General features: G+C 39.3%; 3 protein-coding genes across 3 annotated transcripts; 1 reads left to right on the top strand and 2 right to left on the bottom strand.

Annotated features, from left to right (window-relative positions):
- The first annotated feature begins 2,030 nt into the window (after positions 1-2,030).
- popdc3 (popeye domain containing 3) lies at positions 2,031-4,857 on the top strand. Its single transcript, XM_037784559.1, has 3 exons — positions 2,031-2,681; positions 3,774-3,882; positions 4,205-4,857. The coding sequence occupies exons 1-3, from the start codon at positions 2,176-2,178 to the stop codon at positions 4,469-4,471; spliced, it is 882 nt and encodes a 293-aa protein (XP_037640487.1). The 5' UTR covers positions 2,031-2,175; the 3' UTR covers positions 4,472-4,857.
- A 4,251-nt stretch (positions 4,858-9,108) lies between these two features.
- Positions 9,109-13,685, bottom strand: LOC119496901 (syntaxin-12-like). The gene is made up of 9 exons (XM_037784561.1): positions 13,586-13,685; positions 13,402-13,471; positions 13,206-13,305; positions 12,088-12,225; positions 11,883-11,926; positions 11,311-11,410; positions 11,157-11,229; positions 10,962-11,044; positions 9,109-9,392 (listed from the first exon to the last, which is right to left on the bottom strand). Exons 1-9 carry the CDS (start codon positions 13,683-13,685, stop codon positions 9,300-9,302), a joined length of 801 nt encoding a protein of 266 aa, XP_037640489.1. The 3' UTR covers positions 9,109-9,299.
- A 3,118-nt stretch (positions 13,686-16,803) lies between these two features.
- Positions 16,804-19,676, bottom strand: rrp15 (ribosomal RNA processing 15 homolog). The gene is made up of 5 exons (XM_037784560.1): positions 19,531-19,676; positions 18,114-18,520; positions 17,901-17,998; positions 17,627-17,813; positions 16,804-17,459 (listed from the first exon to the last, which is right to left on the bottom strand). Exons 1-5 carry the CDS (start codon positions 19,565-19,567, stop codon positions 17,310-17,312), a joined length of 879 nt encoding a protein of 292 aa, XP_037640488.1. The 5' UTR covers positions 19,568-19,676; the 3' UTR covers positions 16,804-17,309.
- Positions 19,677-20,131: the final 455 nt, after the last annotated feature.

Genomic DNA, 20,131 nt, shown 5'->3' with positions numbered 1-20,131 from the left:
TGTACTCTGCTCCTCTGCCTGCCTTCACTCACACACCGCGCTCGTTCTCTCTCTCTCTCGCTCCACCTCTCACGTGCATGCGTGCACACTCCACACTGCAGAAGAGTTAGTTTAGCTCTGAGAATATCTAGTGAATGTTCAGGGGACGTTTGTGCAGAAATAACTGCTGCAGCTCCTCCAGACCAACAGAGGTTTCCCGTGTCTTGTGAAGTGACGGGGCTCCGCAGAGAGAAACGTTATCGTCTCCGACCAAAACTCCGGTGTCTCCCCTGTTCCCTCCGGCCGCGGTCAGGAGGCTGAGGCAGGAAAAGCCAACACTAGGATCAGCATTGATTCATGGAGAGACCTTCGTCTGGTCAGCTAACATTACTGCCAAGCAGCTGAAATATAGAGTGATATTGTGCTTTTAGCTGACGTGTGTCTCCTCACTGTGTTGAGCGATGCTCGTTCATGTTTATGTAGAGCGAGCACAAGCGCGAGCAACAGGACGCTGACTTTAGTTGACTTAACGGCCACAGGTGTCGCTGTTAACAAGCAACTTTTGATTCTTACAAACAGTCCCTTTAAAAAAACACAATGACATATTGTGTCTGGTGGTGAAAAGGTGTTTATGTATGTAATTTACTTTAAATTCTGTATAATTATTCCACATGTTTTGCATGTTTGTATCCACCTGCATCGAGTTGTTCATGGCAGCTCAACACACACTAGTAGCTGTCATCTATATGAGAGGGAACCGGAGACCTTCTGGCACCAGAACGGTTCCCTGCAACTGTTCTATCAAGGGACGGCTAAAAATAAGAGAGCACTGGCACTGGGTCATCCTCTGAAGGAGATTAATTATTTTTGGGAAGGTGGTGTGTGATTGGACAGCAGTGAGAATATATCCATATTCCCTTCATACACAACAACATTAGTGCTAATTGGCACTTTGAGCTCTGCAGGCTGCTCTTCCAGACGTAAAATGCATGTCTGCACACACACACTTCCCTTCTATAGTGCACATGATCACACATACAGACTGTCCAGGGTGATATAGGTGTCTGGTGATACATGCACACACATACTCAACAATTCAATCTGTCCTCTCAGCCTCAATAAAAACTGCTATCTGATGCCCTCCTTTTGCTTCTCATGTGTGAAAAAACGGGGCCAGACCCGACGGAAATGTTTCTACACCATCTCCGTATGTCAGATGTGATGTGAAATACACCCGGGGGTTCTCTGTCCTTCTCTGCTGCCCCAGATATATCACCCACACTCACTTTATACCATCCAGCTAATAGTCAGAGTCAAAGTCACCTTTAGCAGGCACACAGAGGGGGTTTACTGCTATTCTGGTCTCACTCTCATAACCCTTCAAAGTTGTGATTAATGAGGAGAAATCAGTAACTTATTCAGATGCACTGCTGCTCACCCAGTAATGAATCATTTTATTGGCATTTTATTTTATTTTTCACCACATCACATTCACAATGTCATATTTAGAATCAAGAGGACACCACAAGCCAAGAGGACCACTGCTATCATATTTCCATTTCGTTGTAATGCTTAGTTTAGCCTCCCAGAGACAGACACGTCGGAAATAAGACTGTCAAAATAAATCTATGGCTGTTTTGATTATTGTTTTTAATTTTTGCTACATACTATACTATGGCTTTTTTTCATGAAATTTTGCAACATACTATTATGACTGTTTTTCATGAAACTTTTTAACATATTATACTATGAAATTTGGGCATACTATACAATGACTTTTTTTCCTGAAATTGTTTAAGTTATTATACTATGTCTTTTTTTCCTGAAATTTTTAACATAATATGTTAAAGATTTCTGGAAAAAAAGTCCTAGTATAATAATATTATTATACAAGGACTTTTTTTCTGAACGTTTTTTAACATAATATACTGTGACTTATTTTTATGAAATTACATAATTAAATACATTTTGTGATAACGAATACAAATTAAAAAAAAAAAAAAAAGACAACTCTAAAACAACTTTTATTTTGTTGTTACTCCGGTGGTGTCTCCTGTCTCTCTTCACACATTCAGCTGTTATCTCATGTTGCCTCTGTGTCTCTGCAGACAGACTTTAGGTGACTCTGTCTCTGCAGACAGACTTTAGGTGCCTCTGTGTTCACTGTTCTGCTAGTTGTATCCTCTTTAACTCGACATGGAGCCTCTGGACTTCGAAGCGATGAACTACACGGTGGAAGCGGCGGCTCCGGTGTACCCGCGATGCGTCTCGTGGAGAACCGCGTCTGAGGGCTCCGTGTTCCACCTCGCTCACATCCTCCTCTTCCTCGGCTTCATGGGCGGCAGCGGCTTCTACGGACTCCTCTACCTCTTCTCCTTCCTCTCTCTGGGCTTCTTCTGCCTCACTCTGTGGGCCTGGACGGACTCCTGCACCACGGACTCCTTCCTGTGGAGCTTCGCGCTGTTCGCGGTGAGTTTGGGTCAGGTCCTGCACGTCTCCTACCGGCTGAGGAGCGTCTCCTTCGGGCGCGACTTCCAGGAGCTGCACGGCTGCATGTTCAAGAGGCTCGGGGTGTCGCTCACTCACTTCGGGAGGATCGTGAACTGCTGTGACGGAGACGTGCACGTCTTAGAGAAGGACCACTGCTTCGCCATGGAGGGGAAAACAGCCATAGACAAGCTGTCGGTGCTGCTGTCCGGCAGGTGACTCTTTATGTTCAGTTAAACTGCATTCATGTGGTTTTCCTTCAGGCTAGAGCAGGGGTCAGAGGCCAGGGGTCAGAGGCCAGGGGTCAGGGGTCAGAGGCCAGGGGTCAGAGGCCAGGGGTCAGAGGCCAGGGGTCAGAGGCCAGGGGTCAGGGGTCAGAGGCCAGGGGTCAGAGGCCAGGGGTCAGGGGTCAGAGGCCAGGGGTTAGAGGTCAGGAACCTGGAGCTGTAGGGCCACACTGAGGAAAAAAAATATATCTGAGATTTTGAGAATAAAGTCATAACTTAATGAGAAACAAAGTCGTAATATTACGAGAATAAAGTCATAACATTATTAAGTAGTAATTTTGCGTGCTATCTTCTTTTTTTCTCGTAAAGTTATGACTTTTTTCTCATAAAGTTCTGTCTTTATTCTCGTAATATTATGACTTTATTCTTGTAATATTACGACTTATTTTTCTCGTAAAGTTACGACTTGTTTTCTTGCAATATTATGACTTTTTTTAGGTTAGAGCAGAGGTCAGAGGTCAGAGGTCAGGGGTCAGCAACCTGCAGCTCTCTAGTGGCTGTTTTTTGTTTACATTTTCATTTTTATGTATCATTGTTGTAGACTTTTTTTCTCGTTAATTTATGACTTTATTTTTGTGATATTATGACTGTTTTGCGGCTCCATTTTTGCCTAAAATGGCTCTTTTGATAGTAAAGGTTGCTGACCCGTCCTAGAGTTTGACAAAGGTGCCGATCTTACAAATAGTTTTTGCAACAAATAAAGTTGCAAATGTAGTTTTGCTTCTCTTTTTATCACCTCAGGATTGTTTGGTGTTGTTCACACTATACAGATGGAGGATAGGTGCTGTTCTCTTGTAGCCTACAGCTGACCGGGGTGGTATTTATCTCCCAACGCTGTATCCAGTTCTCTTTATTCATCCATGGTTATAAAGGCAGGACACCTGCTGTGATACCGTATCACTGCTTCATGTGTTAGCAGCAGTTTCTTGTGTCCTGTGAGAGCTCATGTTGACTTGCCCTTTATGTTATAGTGGAAAGTGGATTAGTTAATATCAACTATCTTTCCATTTCTCCCTACAGAATCCGTGTGACAGTCAATGGAGAGTTTCTGCATTACATCTACCCTTTCCAGTTTCTGGATTCACCTGAGTGGGACTCTCTCAGACCATCAGAGGAGGGTGTATTCCAGGTCCATTTTAAGTCATGTGCATGTGCAAAAAACACATTTCAGTCATTAATAACTAGGGATGTCACAATACCAGAAAGTTTAGCAGTCAATACCAATACCAGTGAAATTCCATGACTCAATTTCTCCTGTCCCCATTGAAGGATAATTCCATTTCATGATGACTTTCTCCATCTGTTCCCAAATCACAGCAATTACTTTGTGGACAAAACTACAAGATGAGACCCACGTTGTAATAAACTGGTTATTAATTATCCTTAAACTGACACGCATGAATCTGCCAGCTTGTTTCCTTTCAGTCTCATCTCTCTCTCATTCTCCACAGGTGACCCTGCGTGCCGATAACCCCTGCCGATACGTGGCGTGGAGGAGGAAGAAGCTCTATCTCCTTTTTGCTAAGCATCGCTACATAGCCAAGATCTTTGCCCTGGTTGTGCGCAATGACATTGCAGAGAAGCTGTACTCCCTCAACGACAAGGCTTTCGACAAGTCCGGGCACCGCTATGATCTCCGCTTACCAAGTTTCTGTCACATGGGGCCCGAATCAGATGTCTTCCTGCAAGTGCCTGTGCAGGGTGCAAGGACTGCCTGAACACACACACATGCACACATACTGCTCCAAGCCGTAAACACGTAACGGACTCCTTGCATGTAGTCAGTGTCGGTTAAAGTGTGACATTATCTGCACATTGTAGGGTAAGTGATATTCAAGTGATGTTATTTTAAATCTGCTCACATTATCATCAGATCTCAATATGCATATTAGGAAACATGGTGTGTCAAGTCAAGCGGATCCTCTCAAGGGACTGCTACGACGTGTAAGACCGCTGAGGCCGGAGGCCTGGACTACGAAGCAGGATCAGGGGTTAGCGAGGTAACTTCAGGGTTTAACCCTTCAGGGTTTTCCATCCTACGATGATGGTTCACTTCTTACCGGGGTAGATCGCCATGGTAACCGATGCTGAACACCTATCCTGCTCCGGAGCAGGTTATGTTCCAGATAAGAGATCAACTCGTATAAAAGCACCTCCTGCTGACCAATCAGAGCTCGGTGGGCAGATCGTAAGATAATATTACACAAATACAATGAAGTTACAGTCATAAACCAGACTAAAAACAACACGGTTTAAACTGACAGATGCAGGAAGGACAGCTGGATTCATGGGGGGTGTTTACCGCTTTGAATTATGTTTTTATATTTATTTTTTTACTTGCTCTCAAGTCCGTTTCACACCGACGGAGACGCAGCTGAAAGAAGGCTGAAACTGCACACAGGCCACATAATTATCAAAGGGAATAATTAAATGTGATCTATTCATCCGTTCTACTTTGAAAGCCGTTCTACTCTTTCACCAGCTGTCCTTCCTGCATTTGGCAGCTTCAACTGTGTTACTATTAGTCTGATAATGTGTTTAACTTCTTTGTATTTGTCTAATATTATAGACATCCTGCTGACAGTAGACTTCATGACGTCAATGTTTGTGATGGGTCATATGCTACCCAGGGTATCTTCTCGTTATCTGTTTTAACTAACCCTAACAACCGAGATCACGCTAAGTGGTCCTACGATGCTGGTTATCAACTCGTTTAGGCAACCCAGGGTTTCTTAATCTGGATATGAGGCGCTGCTCCCCCCTGTGTGTTGTTAAATAGGTCTTTCAGTAACTGACTGCTTCACCCGCGGTGTGTGAAAGAGAGATACCACAGGTCCTCCTGCTGCTGGAACACTCTATCAACATATAATAAAGAATTATCTGACCTAACGTGGACAGCCGGTGAAAAATATCACTTCATTACCAAGGTTGGAACTGAAATAAACAAAGGAATATATGATAAATATTGAGTTAATTGTTGGAGTTATGGAGAAGGTGTAGGATCATATACTTCTTCCAACTTCCTTGCGGACATGGAATACTTATTAATGTTGATTATTTATTAATTTATTGTTTACTGTTCATTTTATTTGTTATTCTTGTTTTGTGTTTTACTGAGGTATTTGTTACATGTTCTAAATAAATAATTAATTAAAAATCAAGTTAAACGAAATGACTGTCCACTCATATTAAACATGAACCCCAACAACTCTTATCATGGCTGCTACTGAGGTACTTCCAGGTCATTTCACTCCGTTAGGAACCTTCCTAAGCAAAAAAGGACTATTCGAACGCAGTCATAGTATAGTATGTCGAAAAATCTCATGAAAAAAAGTCATAGTATAGTATGTTAAAAAAGTTCATGAAAAAAAGTATAGTATAGTTTGTTAAAAAAATGTATGAAAAAAGTCATACTATAGAAAAAGAAATTCAAAGTATATTATGTCGAAAAAGTTCATGAAAAAAAGTTCATGAAAAACATTCATACTAAAGTATGTCAAAAAATTCTTGGAAAAAAGTCATAGTATATGTTTAAAAAATGTGTGAAAAAAGTCATCCTATAGTATGTCAAAAAATTACATAAAATAAAGTCATAGTATAATATATTAAAAAAATTCATGAAAAAAAGTAATTGTATAGTATGTTAAAGAAATTCATGAAAAAAAGTCATTGTATAGTATATTAAAAAAATTATGAAAAAAAGTCATAGTATAATATATTATAAAAATTATGGAATAAAGTCATAGTATAATATGTTAAAGAAATTCATGAAAAAAAGTCATTGTATAGTATGTTAAAAAAATGGGTGAAAAAAAGTCATTGTATAGTATGTCAAAAAAATTCTTGGAAAACAGTCATAGTATAATATGTTAAAGAAATTCATGAAAAAAAGTCATAATATAGTTTGTCAAAAAATTCCATAGAAATAAAGTCATAGTATAGTATATTAAAAAATGTCATGAAAAAAAGTCACAGTATACTATGTCGAAAAAGTTCATGAAAAAAAATTCTGTCAAAACATTTCATAGAAAAAAAGTCATAGTATAATATATTAAAAAACTTAATGAAAAAAAGTCATAGTATAGTATGTTAAAATAATTATGAAAAAAAGTCATAGTATAGTATGTTAAAAAATGTGTGAAAAAAAGTCATTATATAGTATGTCAAAAAATTCCATAGAAAAAAAGTCATAATATAGTTCGTCAAAAGATTTCATAAAATAAAGTCATAGTATAGTATATTAAAAAATTTCATGAAAAAAGTCATAGTATAGTATGTTGAAAAATTTCATGAAAAAAAATTCAAAGTATAGTATGTCAAAAAATTTCATAGAAAAAAAGTCATAGTATAATATATAAAAAAAAATTTATGAAAAAAAGTCATAGTATAGTATGTCAAAAAAATGTCATTAAAAAGGTCATAGTATAGTATGTCGAAAGATTTCTTGAAATAAAGTCATAGTATATGTTAAAGAAATTCATGAAAAAAAGTCATTGTATAGTATGTTAAAAAAATGTGTGAAAAAAAGTCATTATATAGTATGTCAAAAAATTCCATAGAAAAAAAGTCATAATATAGTTCGTCAAAAAATTTCATAAAATAAAGTCATAGTATAATATATTAAAAAATTTCATGAAAAAAAGTCATAGTATAGTATGTCGATAATTTTCATGGAAAAAAAGTCAGTATATCATGTCGAAAAAGTTCATGAAAAAAAGTTCATACTCAAATTTGTTGACAAATTTCATAAAAAAAAGTTATGTCAAAAAATTCCATAGAAAAAAACTCAGTATAATATATTTTTATAATATATTTTTTTCATGACATTTTTTAATGTCATGAAAAAAAGTCATAGTATAGTATGTTGAAAATGTTCATGGAAAAAAATTCATACTAAATTATGTCGAAAAATTTCTTGGGAAAAAAGTCATAGTATAATATGTTAAAAAACTTCATGAAAAAAAGTCATTGTATAGTACGTCAAAAAATTTCATAAATTAAAGTAATAATATAGTATATAAAAAAATGTCATGAAAAAAAGTCATAGTATAGTATGTCGAAAAAGTTCATGAAAAAAAATTCAAAGTATAGTATGTCGATAATTTTCATGGAAAAAAAGTCAGTATATTATGTCGAAAAAGTTAATGAAAAAAGTTCATACTCAAATTTGTTGACAAATTTCATAAAAAAAAGTTATGTCAAAAAATTCCATAGAAAAAAACTCAGTATAATATATTAAAACATTTCAGGGAAAAAAGTCATAGTATAGTATGTCAAAAAAATTAATGAAAAAAAATTCATAGTATAGTATGTCAAAAAAATTCATGAAAAAAAATTCATAGTATAGTATGTCAAAAAAATTCATGAAAAAAAGTCATAGTATAGTGTGTCCAAATGTTTCTTGGAAAAAAAAAAATCATAGTATTGTCTGTCGAAAAATCGAATGAAAAAAAGTCATAGTATAGTATGTTAAAAAATTCATGAAAAACATTCATAGTAAAGTATGTCGACAAATTTCATGGAAAAAAAATCATACCATAGTATGTCAAAAAATGTAATTAAAAAAAAGTCATAGTATAATATGTTAAAAAAATTTCATGAAAAAACATTCATAGTATAATATGTGGAACAAGCCAGGCCTCTGGTGTCTGTTGAACAGATCCTGCTGACTCTCAACATGCTTAGCTCTCCTCTGGTGGACAAAAAGAGACATGACAACTGCAGCACTTCATCAGGTGGAACTGTATTAAATTCTCTTTCAGGTGGGCAGATCCAGTTAAACAAACTGTTTACTAACATCCTGTTTAACAGGCTCATAGGTAAGACACTGCTTATATCAGGAATACACCTTCATATCCAGACACCACAGGGTTACCTGCTATACACTGAAGAAAGCTGTACTTCTGTGTTGGAATGTATAGGGTTAATTTATCATACTCAGACTAATGCACACACACACACACACACACACACACACACACACACACACACACACACACACACAGTAAGCTAAAGCACTTTTCCTCCTCGAGATAATTTTTTGTGCATGTACAGCCGTCATGTATGGAGGATGGAACATGGCAAAATAAAAAATAAATAAATAAATGACTCGATAAATAAATAAATATGCCATTAAAAGTAGCAAAAATAATATTAAAAATAAATGCAGTCATTAATTGATAAATTGTGACATAAATTGATATTTCTGTTTTAATTAGCTTTTTTAAAAATGTATTTACCTGTATTAATTCCCTTATTTATTTACTCTTCTGTTTAATTTCCACTTTTGTTTATTCATGTATTTATTTTTATGATTTTTTTTATAATGTACTTATTTATTTGTGCATTTATTTTTATTGATGTTTTGCATGTATTTATTTATTTTTTATTTTAGATTTAGTTTTAAATGTATGTATTTATTTATGAGTTTAAGAGGAGGAAAATATAGCTTTTTCTGTGTTACAATGTTGGGTTCATTGGTCTGTCTGTCGCTTACACACACACACACACACTCATTGGAAGTCACTTGAAGGTGTGCTTCTCCTCTTATTTGATGGCCTGCCAGATGATGATGACAAGGATGGTGAACACCAGCGACATCACCATGGTCAGCATGCACATCCTCTTCCGGGATTTCCTCTGCACACAACAAAGCATCACGTCAGATCAAATTCAACTAAACTGCATCATCATGACAGTGGTAGCATCTGAACACCTGGTGAGGACAGGACATCATATTAAACTTATTAATCCAATACCGTTATCCTTCATTTTTCTTATTGTCAACAAATCACATGACAATATCCAACTCCAAAATGTGTTAGTGTGTCTCTCAATACTTTCCCACTTCCCTACCTTGTCTGTGTCTCTCAGCTCTAAGACGATTTTTCCTACTGAAGACGTAAACCTTTGAATAACACAAATATTTTAACTACTTTCGCGCCGACCCGGGCAGCAGTCTGCCAGAGTAAATTAAAAAAAATATATAAAATCAGCCTTTTGTAGCGCCTCAATCCAAGGTGAGTGGTGAATGTAGTGATGCATCTGCTGTCTGGATGAAGCTCTAGCTGGTGGTATCCAGCTCTCAGATCCAGTTTGGAAAACACGGTTGCTCCATTCAACTGATGTGTATCACATCATGTCATCCACGGTGGGAGGGATGTGGCATTCCCTCTTAATAGCTGTGTTAGCTTTTTGCATGTCGACACACATTCTTACTTTGTCAGGGTCTTTGATGTTTCTACACAGACTTTTGATCCAGTGTGTTAACTGGAGCTCTAATGCATTTCAGACAGATCAAGTGTTCTTCCGTGGTCAAGAAGCTCATCGAGAGACCGGTCAGGCTCCCTCACTGCTTTCCTGCACAGCTCTGTATGATTTGCGTTTTGATCTTTGCCTAGACAATTGCAAACTCACAGTTTTTAGCTAGTATCCTTAGTCTCGTGTGATAACCGTCCAAACTTTCTTCTGGTTCCTGCATGGCTTTTCTGAAAACGTACACTTGGTACTGGACATTTTTCTCAAGTATCCAGTTAACTCCTGCTTCATGTCGGCATATTTGTCATCGTCTGTTGCTAATGTATTGTAAATATCATGCACTTGTTCTCCCGCTTTGTGCAACATTCATGCCTTGAGCCTAGCATCTCCGGTAATCTGCATTTTAGTGGTGTTGTTTTCCAACCTTTGCACCCATTTCTTCAGGGAGTCAGGGTCATTTTCAGTATGGAAAGGTTCGGAGAGCAGTGGTGTGTCCTGCCACCAGATCAACATCGATGTACAGAACAGGAACCGGGTTTATTCACCGAAACTGATGCAGGTTATCTCTGTCTGACTGACTGACTGTATATCCTGAACCTCAACCAGGTGGTGTAGTCTCACCATGAACACATACTGTTCCTGTGAACGTCAGAGCAGGTACGCTCTAACAGGAGGAGATACTGCATTTGTTGGGGACTACTTTCAGTGATGGATGAATTCACATTTGGTGCTCTAGTGAGTTTTTCCCACAGCAGGACAATGCTTGCAGGCAATAAAATCAATTCATTGTTGGTTTGGTATTTGCATGGAATGTAAAACATTACCAGACTTATCCTTCATTTAACATGCTTGAAAATATTGTGGATTATTTGTTTTTATTTATGACTTGCATCTTTAGCTGGTTTTGCAAATGTATTGTCATGTAGTGTTTCCATTATTTTGTCCACTTACCTGGTAATAGGCTGCCTTCTGCAGCTGGATGGCCCCTCTGTCTACATGAACCTCGGCATGCTCCATATTGGCCTCAATGGTGTCTGTTCATCAGAACACAGGAAGAGCTTCAAGGTGAGCAGACATGCACTCTCACATCTGAATGACACGTTTGAAGGATCGACTTGATGCTAACCTGAATCTCTTCTTACTTACCGATCATCTCTCCCTGATCGTGGATCATCACAGCCAGGTCGTTGAAGATCTGGTTCACATCCATAATGTTGGCCTGGAGAGGACAGGAGGAAGAGGGTTAACTATAGTGACAGTATTACATTATGTCCCTGCTTCTGTGGGATATGGTTGGTACCTCCATCTGTTTGATGTTAGTCTCTTTCTCCTTGATGATATCCAGGTCCTCCTCTGTGATGGTGGGCTCCAAAGTCTGGCTCTGACCCCACTCATCTTCCCTACACAATAACACAGGTCCAACTTTTTACAGGTCAAAGTAGCATTCAAAGAGGTTAAAGGTTAAAGGTGCTGAGCCGACGTCTAGAGGTTGTGTCTAGAAGGTAACCCCCAAATCGTGAAATCTGATCTGAGATCGGCAAAAACTCTCTCGAGACTCGCTGCCCGACAACCTAACCTAACCTTAACTATTAGAGATCAATACCTAACCTTAACTATTCAAGATCAATGACTAACTTTAACCATTCGAGATCAACATCGACATCATTTATATTTGAATACACAGGAAATACAGCACCAGTTCATGTTGTTGTTTGGTGTCTGTCTTAATAATAGCTCTGTACTGATAATACAGTGTGCAGTCACTCACAGAACAGATTTTGGCCTCCTTGCTGTGGCTTTTGTAAAGAACAAAATGCCGAGTAGAAAATGGACTGAAGGTAAAATATTTAAAAACACAATGAAGAAACTTACGTTTGAAATGAAACCAGCGGTTCATTCACATTGCCTCCGTCTCCCTGTAGACAGTAAAGAAGTTTAATCAACTTCAGCTCACTTTTCCATCAAGTAAGTAAATATATTAGAAGTAATTCAGTTCATCACGGTGTGTTTACGAGCGTTGATGTTATCGGTTGTAAAGCCTCAACGGCCCTCGTCCAATGAAAAGCCTGGTATTCACCGTGACTCTGGATCCAGCTCGAGCTCTGGCCACAGACTCCTTCTCTGTCTCGGCTGCCCTCCGCTGCACCGCCTGGAAGTTGTTGAGGGCAGCAGAGAAATTGTTCATCAAACGTTCCTTCTGCAGTTTTTGCTGCCTCTGCAGAAAGAAAGAAGACGGGAAGGAATAAAGACCATTTAATTGTTGTCATGTCACATATAAAACATATATTAAAGCAAGTCATTTCCTGAACTTGAGCACATCAGTGCTGCACAAATGTGTGAGAGCTGTCACTGGCTTTATTTCCACACTTTGTTAATTTACACTATCCATAATGTACGTGTCGGTCAGGGGTCAGCAACCTGCGTCTCTTCAGCTCCTCTCCAGTGGCTCCCTGTGGGGTTTAAAAAATGGAAATGTGTAACTGTTTTTTGTTTACATTTTCATTTTTATTTATCATTGTTGTAGGTCGTATTATTACAAGAATAAAGTCATAACTTTACGAGAAAAAAGTTGTAATATTACGAGAATAAAGTCATAACTTTATGAGAAAAAAGTCGTAATATTACAAGAATAAAGTCATAACTTAACAAGAAAAAAAGTCGTATTATTACGAGAAAAAGTCATAACTTTACGAGAAAAAAAATCGTAATATTACGAGAATAAAGTCATAACTTACTATAGACCTACAACAATGATAAATAAAAATAAAAATGTAAACAAAAAACAGTTATTCATTTCCATGTTTAAAAATCCACGGGGAGCCTCTGGAGAGGAGCTGAAGAGACGCATGTGGCTCTGGAGCCGCAGGTTGCTGACCCCTGGTCTATGCGTAATTATTGTGCATGGATTTGGTGTCAGATCAGAAACTCTGGCCTAATGAAATGTCAGTGTCTCTCTCTCTCTCTCTCTCTCTCTTTTCTTCCCTTCTACCTCCTTCGCCATCCTGAAGCTGTCCATAGTTCTGATGTATCGCCTCCAAAACACTAATCTGACCATGAAATAAGCTTTCCATGCTGTATTTCAGCTATATGGGCCTCTGACCTTACTATGATTCAAATGAAGGGAAATGTTAATGCTCCAGCGTACGATAAAGTTTGATTGATATAGTGATAAAAGCCTCTACTGTATATGCTGACCTGCTCTGATGGAGACAGAGGTGGAGGCAGTGAGCCCAGCTCCTTCAGGTGTCTGTTGGTTTCTTTAGCCAGCCGGTTCGTGTAGTGCTGGAGCTGTTGGCTGCAGGGGGAACACTGCTGAGACCTCACACTTTGCTCAAATAAAGACAATATGTGAGATCACCTGGGATACTGATGATCCCAGACCTGTACTTACAGCCTCTCCTGGACCTCGGAGGTTTTCTGTCTCGTCCCCAGTTGGTTGAGGAGATTTTTGATCTGACCAGCTGCGGAGAGATGGGAACCACCTCAGTAAACATGCAGATCTTTTTGGGGGAATGAATTCACGTGTAGAGAGATGTTTACTATCGATCTTGAAGAAGCTGTTTTCTTGCACTCACTGTTTTGGCTGATCTTCTGGATGTTGGAGCTGCATGTGTGGATGAGGCTGCTGAAGTCATAGGGCTGGGCCCAGCTGCTGTCTGCGCTCATATCACTCATCCTGGCTGTAGCACCGCTCAGGAACTCACTCCTGAACACAACCTGAACACAGTTACACATTCAATTATTGTTCAGTTAATTACAGTTTTAGGTTTTACTACTTTAGTGTTAAGTAGTCTCATCTACATCAGTGCATCATATTTCACAGAGCTGATGAGATTCTTATTTGATTAGTATGCAGATTGTCTGTTTTATTTATGACAAATAGACTATGTGGTAGTTTTTGCTTTTCCTTCTCTTATGTTATCATAAGATATGTTAAGGTTATGGACTGTTAAAAACAAAAGCAATTTGAAAACTATAAAAAAGCGTGACATATATAGTCTATATCAGGGGTCAGCAACCTGCAGCTCCGGAGCCACATGCGTCTCTTCAGCTCCTCTCCAGTGGCTCCCTGGGGATTTATAAACATGGAAATTAATAACTGTTTTTTGTTTACATTTTCATTTTTATTTATCATTGTTGTAGGTCTATGGTAAGTTATGACTTTATTCTCGTAATATTACGACTTTTATTCTCGTAAAGTTATGACTTTATTCTGTAATTCTCAGATGGTTTTTCCCTCAATGTGGCCCTAATACTCCGTAGTCCATTGTCTCTTTGGCCCTCACTGCATTAGACTTATATACTATATACTTAGACTATAATCTTTGTTACCTTCATCACAATGATCAAAAGTTTTGCTGCTCCAGACAGATTTTTTGTTGTTGTTGTTTTTGCCTAAAATGACTCTTTTGATAGTAAAGGTTGCTGACCCCTGGACTATATGCTCAAGTAATGCACTCAAAATGCACTTTAAGTAAAGTAGAACAAGTAGAGTAAATGTATTTAGGAAAAATTCCACCATGTATTATATATCAATGCATTAACAGGTAGTCTGGAGCCGATAAAATCTGGTTTCACATCTTCCATTTTCACAAAAGTGGTGACAAACTTCCATCCATGAGAGATAAATTTATATATATTTTTTTAATTTCACAACCCCTCAACCACACGGACTAAAGTCTGCTAACACGAGATGAAACCCGCCTTTCACTGGAGACTGAGTCACAAACAGCTTTAACATTTTAAAACTTCACATCCACAGATAACAGGTAGCAGTCGGTCTCAGCCTACACAGTGTTTCTATACAGCTGTTTAATGTCGGTACAGATGTTAGCAATGTGAATATCTTACTTTGCAGTGAAGCTGACGTCGGCAGTGTGTGTTGCTCCAGATTAATATTTCTATATCAGAACAGTGAACCCAGTCCGTCTGTGACGTCACACGTTCACTGTCAGTAGGAAAGGTGGTCGACACCGTTTCAGTGAGGTCATTTATAGTTTACTGTTAAAAAGCTTCTGATAAAGGGTTTAGTAGATAACCCCGGAGCGTCCCTCTGTGATCGGTAGACATCAGTGTGATGGGCCAGCGGGCTGAGTGCAGCAGACTATCTCTTGGAGGAATCCCGTGCCTGTCCCATGACTTTCACACTGACTCTAATAATAAGCTTAAATGCAGCTGTGTGCAGCTGTGCATGTGACTGCAGAGTAATATGGGGTGAAAAAAAGAACTAGCCTTTAATTGCAATTACACATTAATTACCAGCAGGCCTCAATGCAGAAATGTCTTCTGTTATAGAGTTTATTTTTGTGATGACTGTTGTAAATATTATGAGCTTTGATTATTGTTTGAACTATTGTAGTCTACATTCAGATTTGTAGGCAATATTGGCCCGTTGTCATTATCCCTTTAATTTATAGTAGGCCACTAATAACTTAAAGGGACTCAAAGTAAGAATCAGAAATTGCTTAACAGCGACATTTGTGTCCGGTAAGTTAACGACAGTAACGGTACGTGTCCACGGGATCCGTCCTTTCAACGCTTCCCATTCATGTCTATGTAATCAGCCGTGCAATGCATTCTGGTAGCGTGGCGGTGCAATTCGAGAGACGGAGCATCACATTGGCCGTTCCTCACTTGCATAAAGTTGAGGTCTAGTCTACCTCATGTAAATCACGGATGTCTGACGCGACTCGCCGCCTCTCGAAACTCCCAAGAATCTTTTAAAATAAACTTTGTCGATCCAAAAATAAAGACAGATTCAACAACTGCACGTTTATTTCTCGCCTCAAAATTTTCATTAACACATTTCGGTGAACAATTGTCGTGAAATGAGAGCAGACAGTTTCCAAACAAGCTGCCATGTTGTTTACGGTTTGGAAGCTGGGAGCAGCAGCAGCCCACGGAGGGAAAGCGTTCGTCCAATCAGGAGCCGAGTGTGTTGTGTCTAGTGGCAGCGCATCAAGTGTCCAATGCTGGGAAGCGAGGCGTCCCCTGGGATTACATGTGATTCAGATTTTTTTCATTATTTATTCTGTAGATCTTTTAATCTGGAAAGAACTTTGCACTTAAGTTTGACAAGTGTAAATTATTATTATTACCATACTAGTTGCCTAGGTTACTTAGCTCTACTTTCTTATATAATTTATAAAAAATGTTAGTTTACCTGAACATTCCACTCTTTACAGCACAGAAAACACTTTAGAAAAGTATTAATATACTAATGAATTCATGTGGGATATGCCACCCACTACCACATTACAGTCAATCAGTTTAAAGGATTTTAGATTTTTCTTCGTGTCATCAAATGACATCATCAAGATCCTACTAATAAGTGTTGTGTGTGTATCCAAAGCCTGACATATCTTATACCTCTAAGCCATCGATGTGTGACCCGTCATACGCACATGTCTTCAGGTTGTGTTCCACACGTGTATTTAAATAAGTTTTAGGGGCCTTAAGAGGTATAAGGATCAGGTCATTCACAAGAAAACAGCAAAGATTCAAGGACCGTCTGAAATATAAGCACAGTACAACAGCTTGTTTGCTCTCCTTTCCTGTTGACTGTCACAAACTCCTGGATCTGACCACCTCTTGTCGAGGTCCTGATCCAAAGGAAGGGAACCGCTGCTTTAAAGGAGAGGTTAGGAGTTTCACACATGCCATATGTTTGTTCAAAGAGTTATGGGTTGCTGTAATTGTTCACATCTCAACACTGAACATTAAGAGCCACAAGCTGAGAGCTACAGTATGATCAGACAAGTCCAGTCTACAGAAAGACCACAGAGCACCGACGGTGATTCATTAATGGGCTGTTTATTCAACAACCACCGTACAACACATTCCTATTTACAGAGTTCACACCAACAAAGGTCTTTGAGTAATAAAATAGTATGTAGACAAAACTGATGCTGGAGGAGCTTCTTTTTGTTCCCCCAGGCTCGATGTCTGTTACATCCCGTCTCCACGTTCTTTTCACGTCTTCAGGTACAGAATGTTGTATACAGTCACTAACCATTCACTTCTCTATAAAAATGTTTTCTTGCGTATACAAATCAGTAAAGAACAATATTCAGATTTTCTCTGTCCTTATGCAGTCCACAAACGGATCAGGAGGATGGAGGAGGGGGGCCTGATACATTATCTTCCCATGTATTCATTTCCAGAGTCAGACATGTGCAGGACATTCCTGAGGCTGAAGCTGTTCTCTGTAGGTCAGTCAGGGTTTCTTTTTCCCCCAGAATGTCCCTGAAGGCATCACAGCCTGCTGTACACAGTCCCTTCAGTCTGTATGGATCGGTGTCAGTCTGAGTCACTTTCCTCCACCCCCCCGCCTGAGGGTGCATCAGCCTCCTCTCCGTCACTGTCTTTGTCCCAGTCTTTCATGGTGGCTCCCATCATGAAGTCGTCTGTGAGGACGCTCCAGGCGGGCTTCTCCTCTGCTGCAGCAGCCTACACACACACACACACACACGTTGCTTTAGGTTCAGTGCATGCTTCTGATCACTCAGTGAAATCACAGTTTGTTAGAAAGACTGTATTGAAAGTATTGACCCATTTTGCAATATAAAACAGCAACGTAAAAGAACAAACAGAACATAAGACATCACTGAACTTACAGTGTCCTTTTCCGTCTTGCCGGTGACTCTGCTGCCTCCCTCCGTCCTCAGCACATCGATGAAGTCTTTCTTCGAGACAGAAGAGAGTAACTTGGCCTTCTTCCTCTCTGAGCCACCGACTTCCTTCACCTTGATATCGATAGTTTTCTGGTGTTTCCTGACGGCGTTGAACAGCTGCACCACCCCTCTGAACAGAAAAGTGCATGTTGGAATCAGGAATGGAATATCTGGTTTTAGGTTTCTGAGAACGTTAAATAGGAAAAGCTTCACACACCTGGTAGAAATCCTCTGTAGAGCTCGTTCCGTCTCACGGTCCTTCACTATGTCAGGTTTCTCCCTGCACATCATCTCCCACGCTCGCTTCTTGTCAACCTGATCGACAGACACAAAGAAATCTTGACTTTTAGACCCCAAACCTTTCATGCTGGACAACATCACGCTAAAACCAACTGTCAAACCAGTGTCACTCCGTCACCGTGCCCGTTACCTGTTTCTTTCTCTCCAGCTGTTCCTGTCTTTCTTTCTCCTTCATCTTGTCCAGCTCTTTGCTCTTCGTCAGGATACCGGTTTTGCTCTCGGGGGTTTTCTTTGCGAGGATCTTCGCCATGGCGTCTGCCCACCCAGCGTTGGCGTTACCGTCATCTCCCCCCTTATCCTCTCCTCCATCTTCATTCTCTGCCTCCTCCCCATTACTCCCTCCTTCACCATCTCCGTCATTTTCTCCTCCATCACTCGCTCCATCATCTGACCCTTCGTCGTCGCTCCCTCCTTCACCATCTCCGTCATTTTCTCCTCCATCACTCGCTCCATCATCTGACCCTTCATCCTCGTTGCTCCCTCCTTCAGAGTCACTCTGGTCACTGTTGTCCTCAAGCGGAGGCTGTGCATCGTCTCCTGAGTCACAAAAAAGAAACACAAAATGATGATTGCTGTTGCTACCAGCTTCACTACACTTCTACCATTACTGATGGTCCACCACAATTATGAGAAGAGGGATGGGTAAAAAAAACCCAATACTGAATTCCTTAGGTTTGTAAATCTGCACAATAATCTGTTCTCACATAAACCTTAATTATCAGAAGACAAGAAGTATATATATAATAATAATAATAATAATAATAGAATTGGTAAAATGGTAGGACAAGTTGATAAAACAAATATGCAATATATATATACATAAATGTGTGTAAATGTACACATGCATCCAGAAACATGTATACATACATATATTTATACCCTTCTACTTATAGGAATGCTATCCTAAAAAAAATGTGTTTCATAAGTTTGTTAAAAGTGAATACAGTTAGATGATCGGATCTCTATAGGAAGTTGTGTTCCAGAGTTTGGGAGCTCTGACAGCAAAAGCCTGATGTCTTGTCACAAAATTGGACCTGGGAACAGCAAGAAGTAGCTGATCAGATGATGTCAGGGTGTTAAGAGATCCATTATGAATTCTAAATTGTAGGGGAAGCCAGTGCAATGATGCCAGGACTGCTGTAATGAGCTCCCTCTTATTAGTGCCCATTAGAAGCCTGGCAGCAGAGTCCTGAACCAGTTGTATATGATGCTCATCTCCAGGCTCTATCATGTCTCACAAGTTGTTGCAGCAATTTGTGGGTTGATATCATTTGTTCCACAGATTTGGTGCTAAATTTAACCATTTTTTACCACTGGAGAATTTATAAACATGATCAATAAACCCTCCATAATACCACATTAGGACACCAAGACCAGGACTGGAGCTGGACTACATTATCTACTGATCACATTCACATCTAACACTGAATAAAGTCACTTTATCTATCTGACAGTTTATATCTTAAACTGGTTAATAAAGACATGTCCATTTGTCCTTTAGTCGGGTTTAGTCGGGTTTTAATGAGTGAATGTAAATAAAAACTCACCAGACATCTGCACGTGTGTTTTCATCAGAGCTGCCATCGTGGGTGTTACACTGAAATGTGTCCGCAGAGCGCGACTACACTAACGAAGGTTCCTCTTCTTCTTCTTCTCTCAGATTACTGGCGGATCTCAAACAGCTTAAAGGTGAATACCTCCACCTACTGGACAGGAGTAACATCAGGTCATTTCAGCCTGTTCTGTTCCTTATATCCTACCCTCCAACCCAACTAAAGTTTGGAAGGGCCTTTTGTAGTAACGCTGAGAGTCTCACTAGTTAACTAGTAAGCTGCAAAAGCTTTGACATGTTAACTAGTAAAGAACATATTCACCTCACTAGTTAACTAGTGATCTACAATTGTATGCACTAGTTAACTAGTGAGGGAAAAAATGTCCACTAGTTGCACTAGTGAAGGTCCTTTTTTTTGTACCTTACTATTTAAAGGGACTGTTTGTTAGAATCAGAAATGTCTTGTTAACAGCGACACATGTGGCCGTTAAGTCAACTAAAGTCAGCGTCCTGTTGCTCGCGCTTGTGCTCGCTCTACATAGACATGATAATTCAAGACAAGATAAAACCCATTTTGTATAAAAAAAAAAGATACC

This window comes from Sebastes umbrosus, chromosome 11 (assembly GCF_015220745.1).
Source record: "Sebastes umbrosus isolate fSebUmb1 chromosome 11, fSebUmb1.pri, whole genome shotgun sequence".
NCBI classification, from domain to species: Eukaryota; Metazoa; Chordata; class Actinopteri; order Perciformes; family Sebastidae; genus Sebastes; species Sebastes umbrosus.
This window is presented reverse-complemented; position numbering and strand designations above follow the sequence as displayed.

Excerpts from the sequence above, each read along its gene's own strand:
- popdc3 (XM_037784559.1), top strand. The coding sequence starts at position 2,176 with ATGGAGCCTCTGGACTTCGAAGCGATGAACTACACGGTGGAAGCGGCG. Across the intron at positions 2,682-3,773 it reads TCGGTGCTGCTGTCCGGCAG|AATCCGTGTGACAGTCAATG; the intron begins GTGACTCTTTAT and ends TTCTCCCTACAG. Across the intron at positions 3,883-4,204 it reads CAGAGGAGGGTGTATTCCAG|GTGACCCTGCGTGCCGATAA; the intron begins GTCCATTTTAAG and ends CATTCTCCACAG.
- LOC119496901 (XM_037784561.1), bottom strand. The coding sequence starts at position 13,685 with ATGAGTGATATGAGCGCAGACAGCAGCTGGGCCCAGCCCTATGACTTC. Across the intron at positions 13,306-13,401 it reads TCCGAGGTCCAGGAGAGGCT|CCAACAGCTCCAGCACTACA; the intron begins GTAAGTACAGGT and ends TTCCCCCTGCAG. Across the intron at positions 11,045-11,156 it reads CGATCAGGGAGAGATGATCG|ACACCATTGAGGCCAATATG; the intron begins GTAAGTAAGAAG and ends TCTGATGAACAG.
- rrp15 (XM_037784560.1), bottom strand. The coding sequence starts at position 19,567 with ATGGCAGCTCTGATGAAAACACACGTGCAGATGTCTG. Across the intron at positions 18,521-19,530 it reads AACACACGTGCAGATGTCTG|GAGACGATGCACAGCCTCCG; the intron begins GTGAGTTTTTAT and ends TTTGTGACTCAG. Across the intron at positions 17,814-17,900 it reads CTACAGAGGATTTCTACCAG|AGGGGTGGTGCAGCTGTTCA; the intron begins GTGTGTGAAGCT and ends TTTTCTGTTCAG.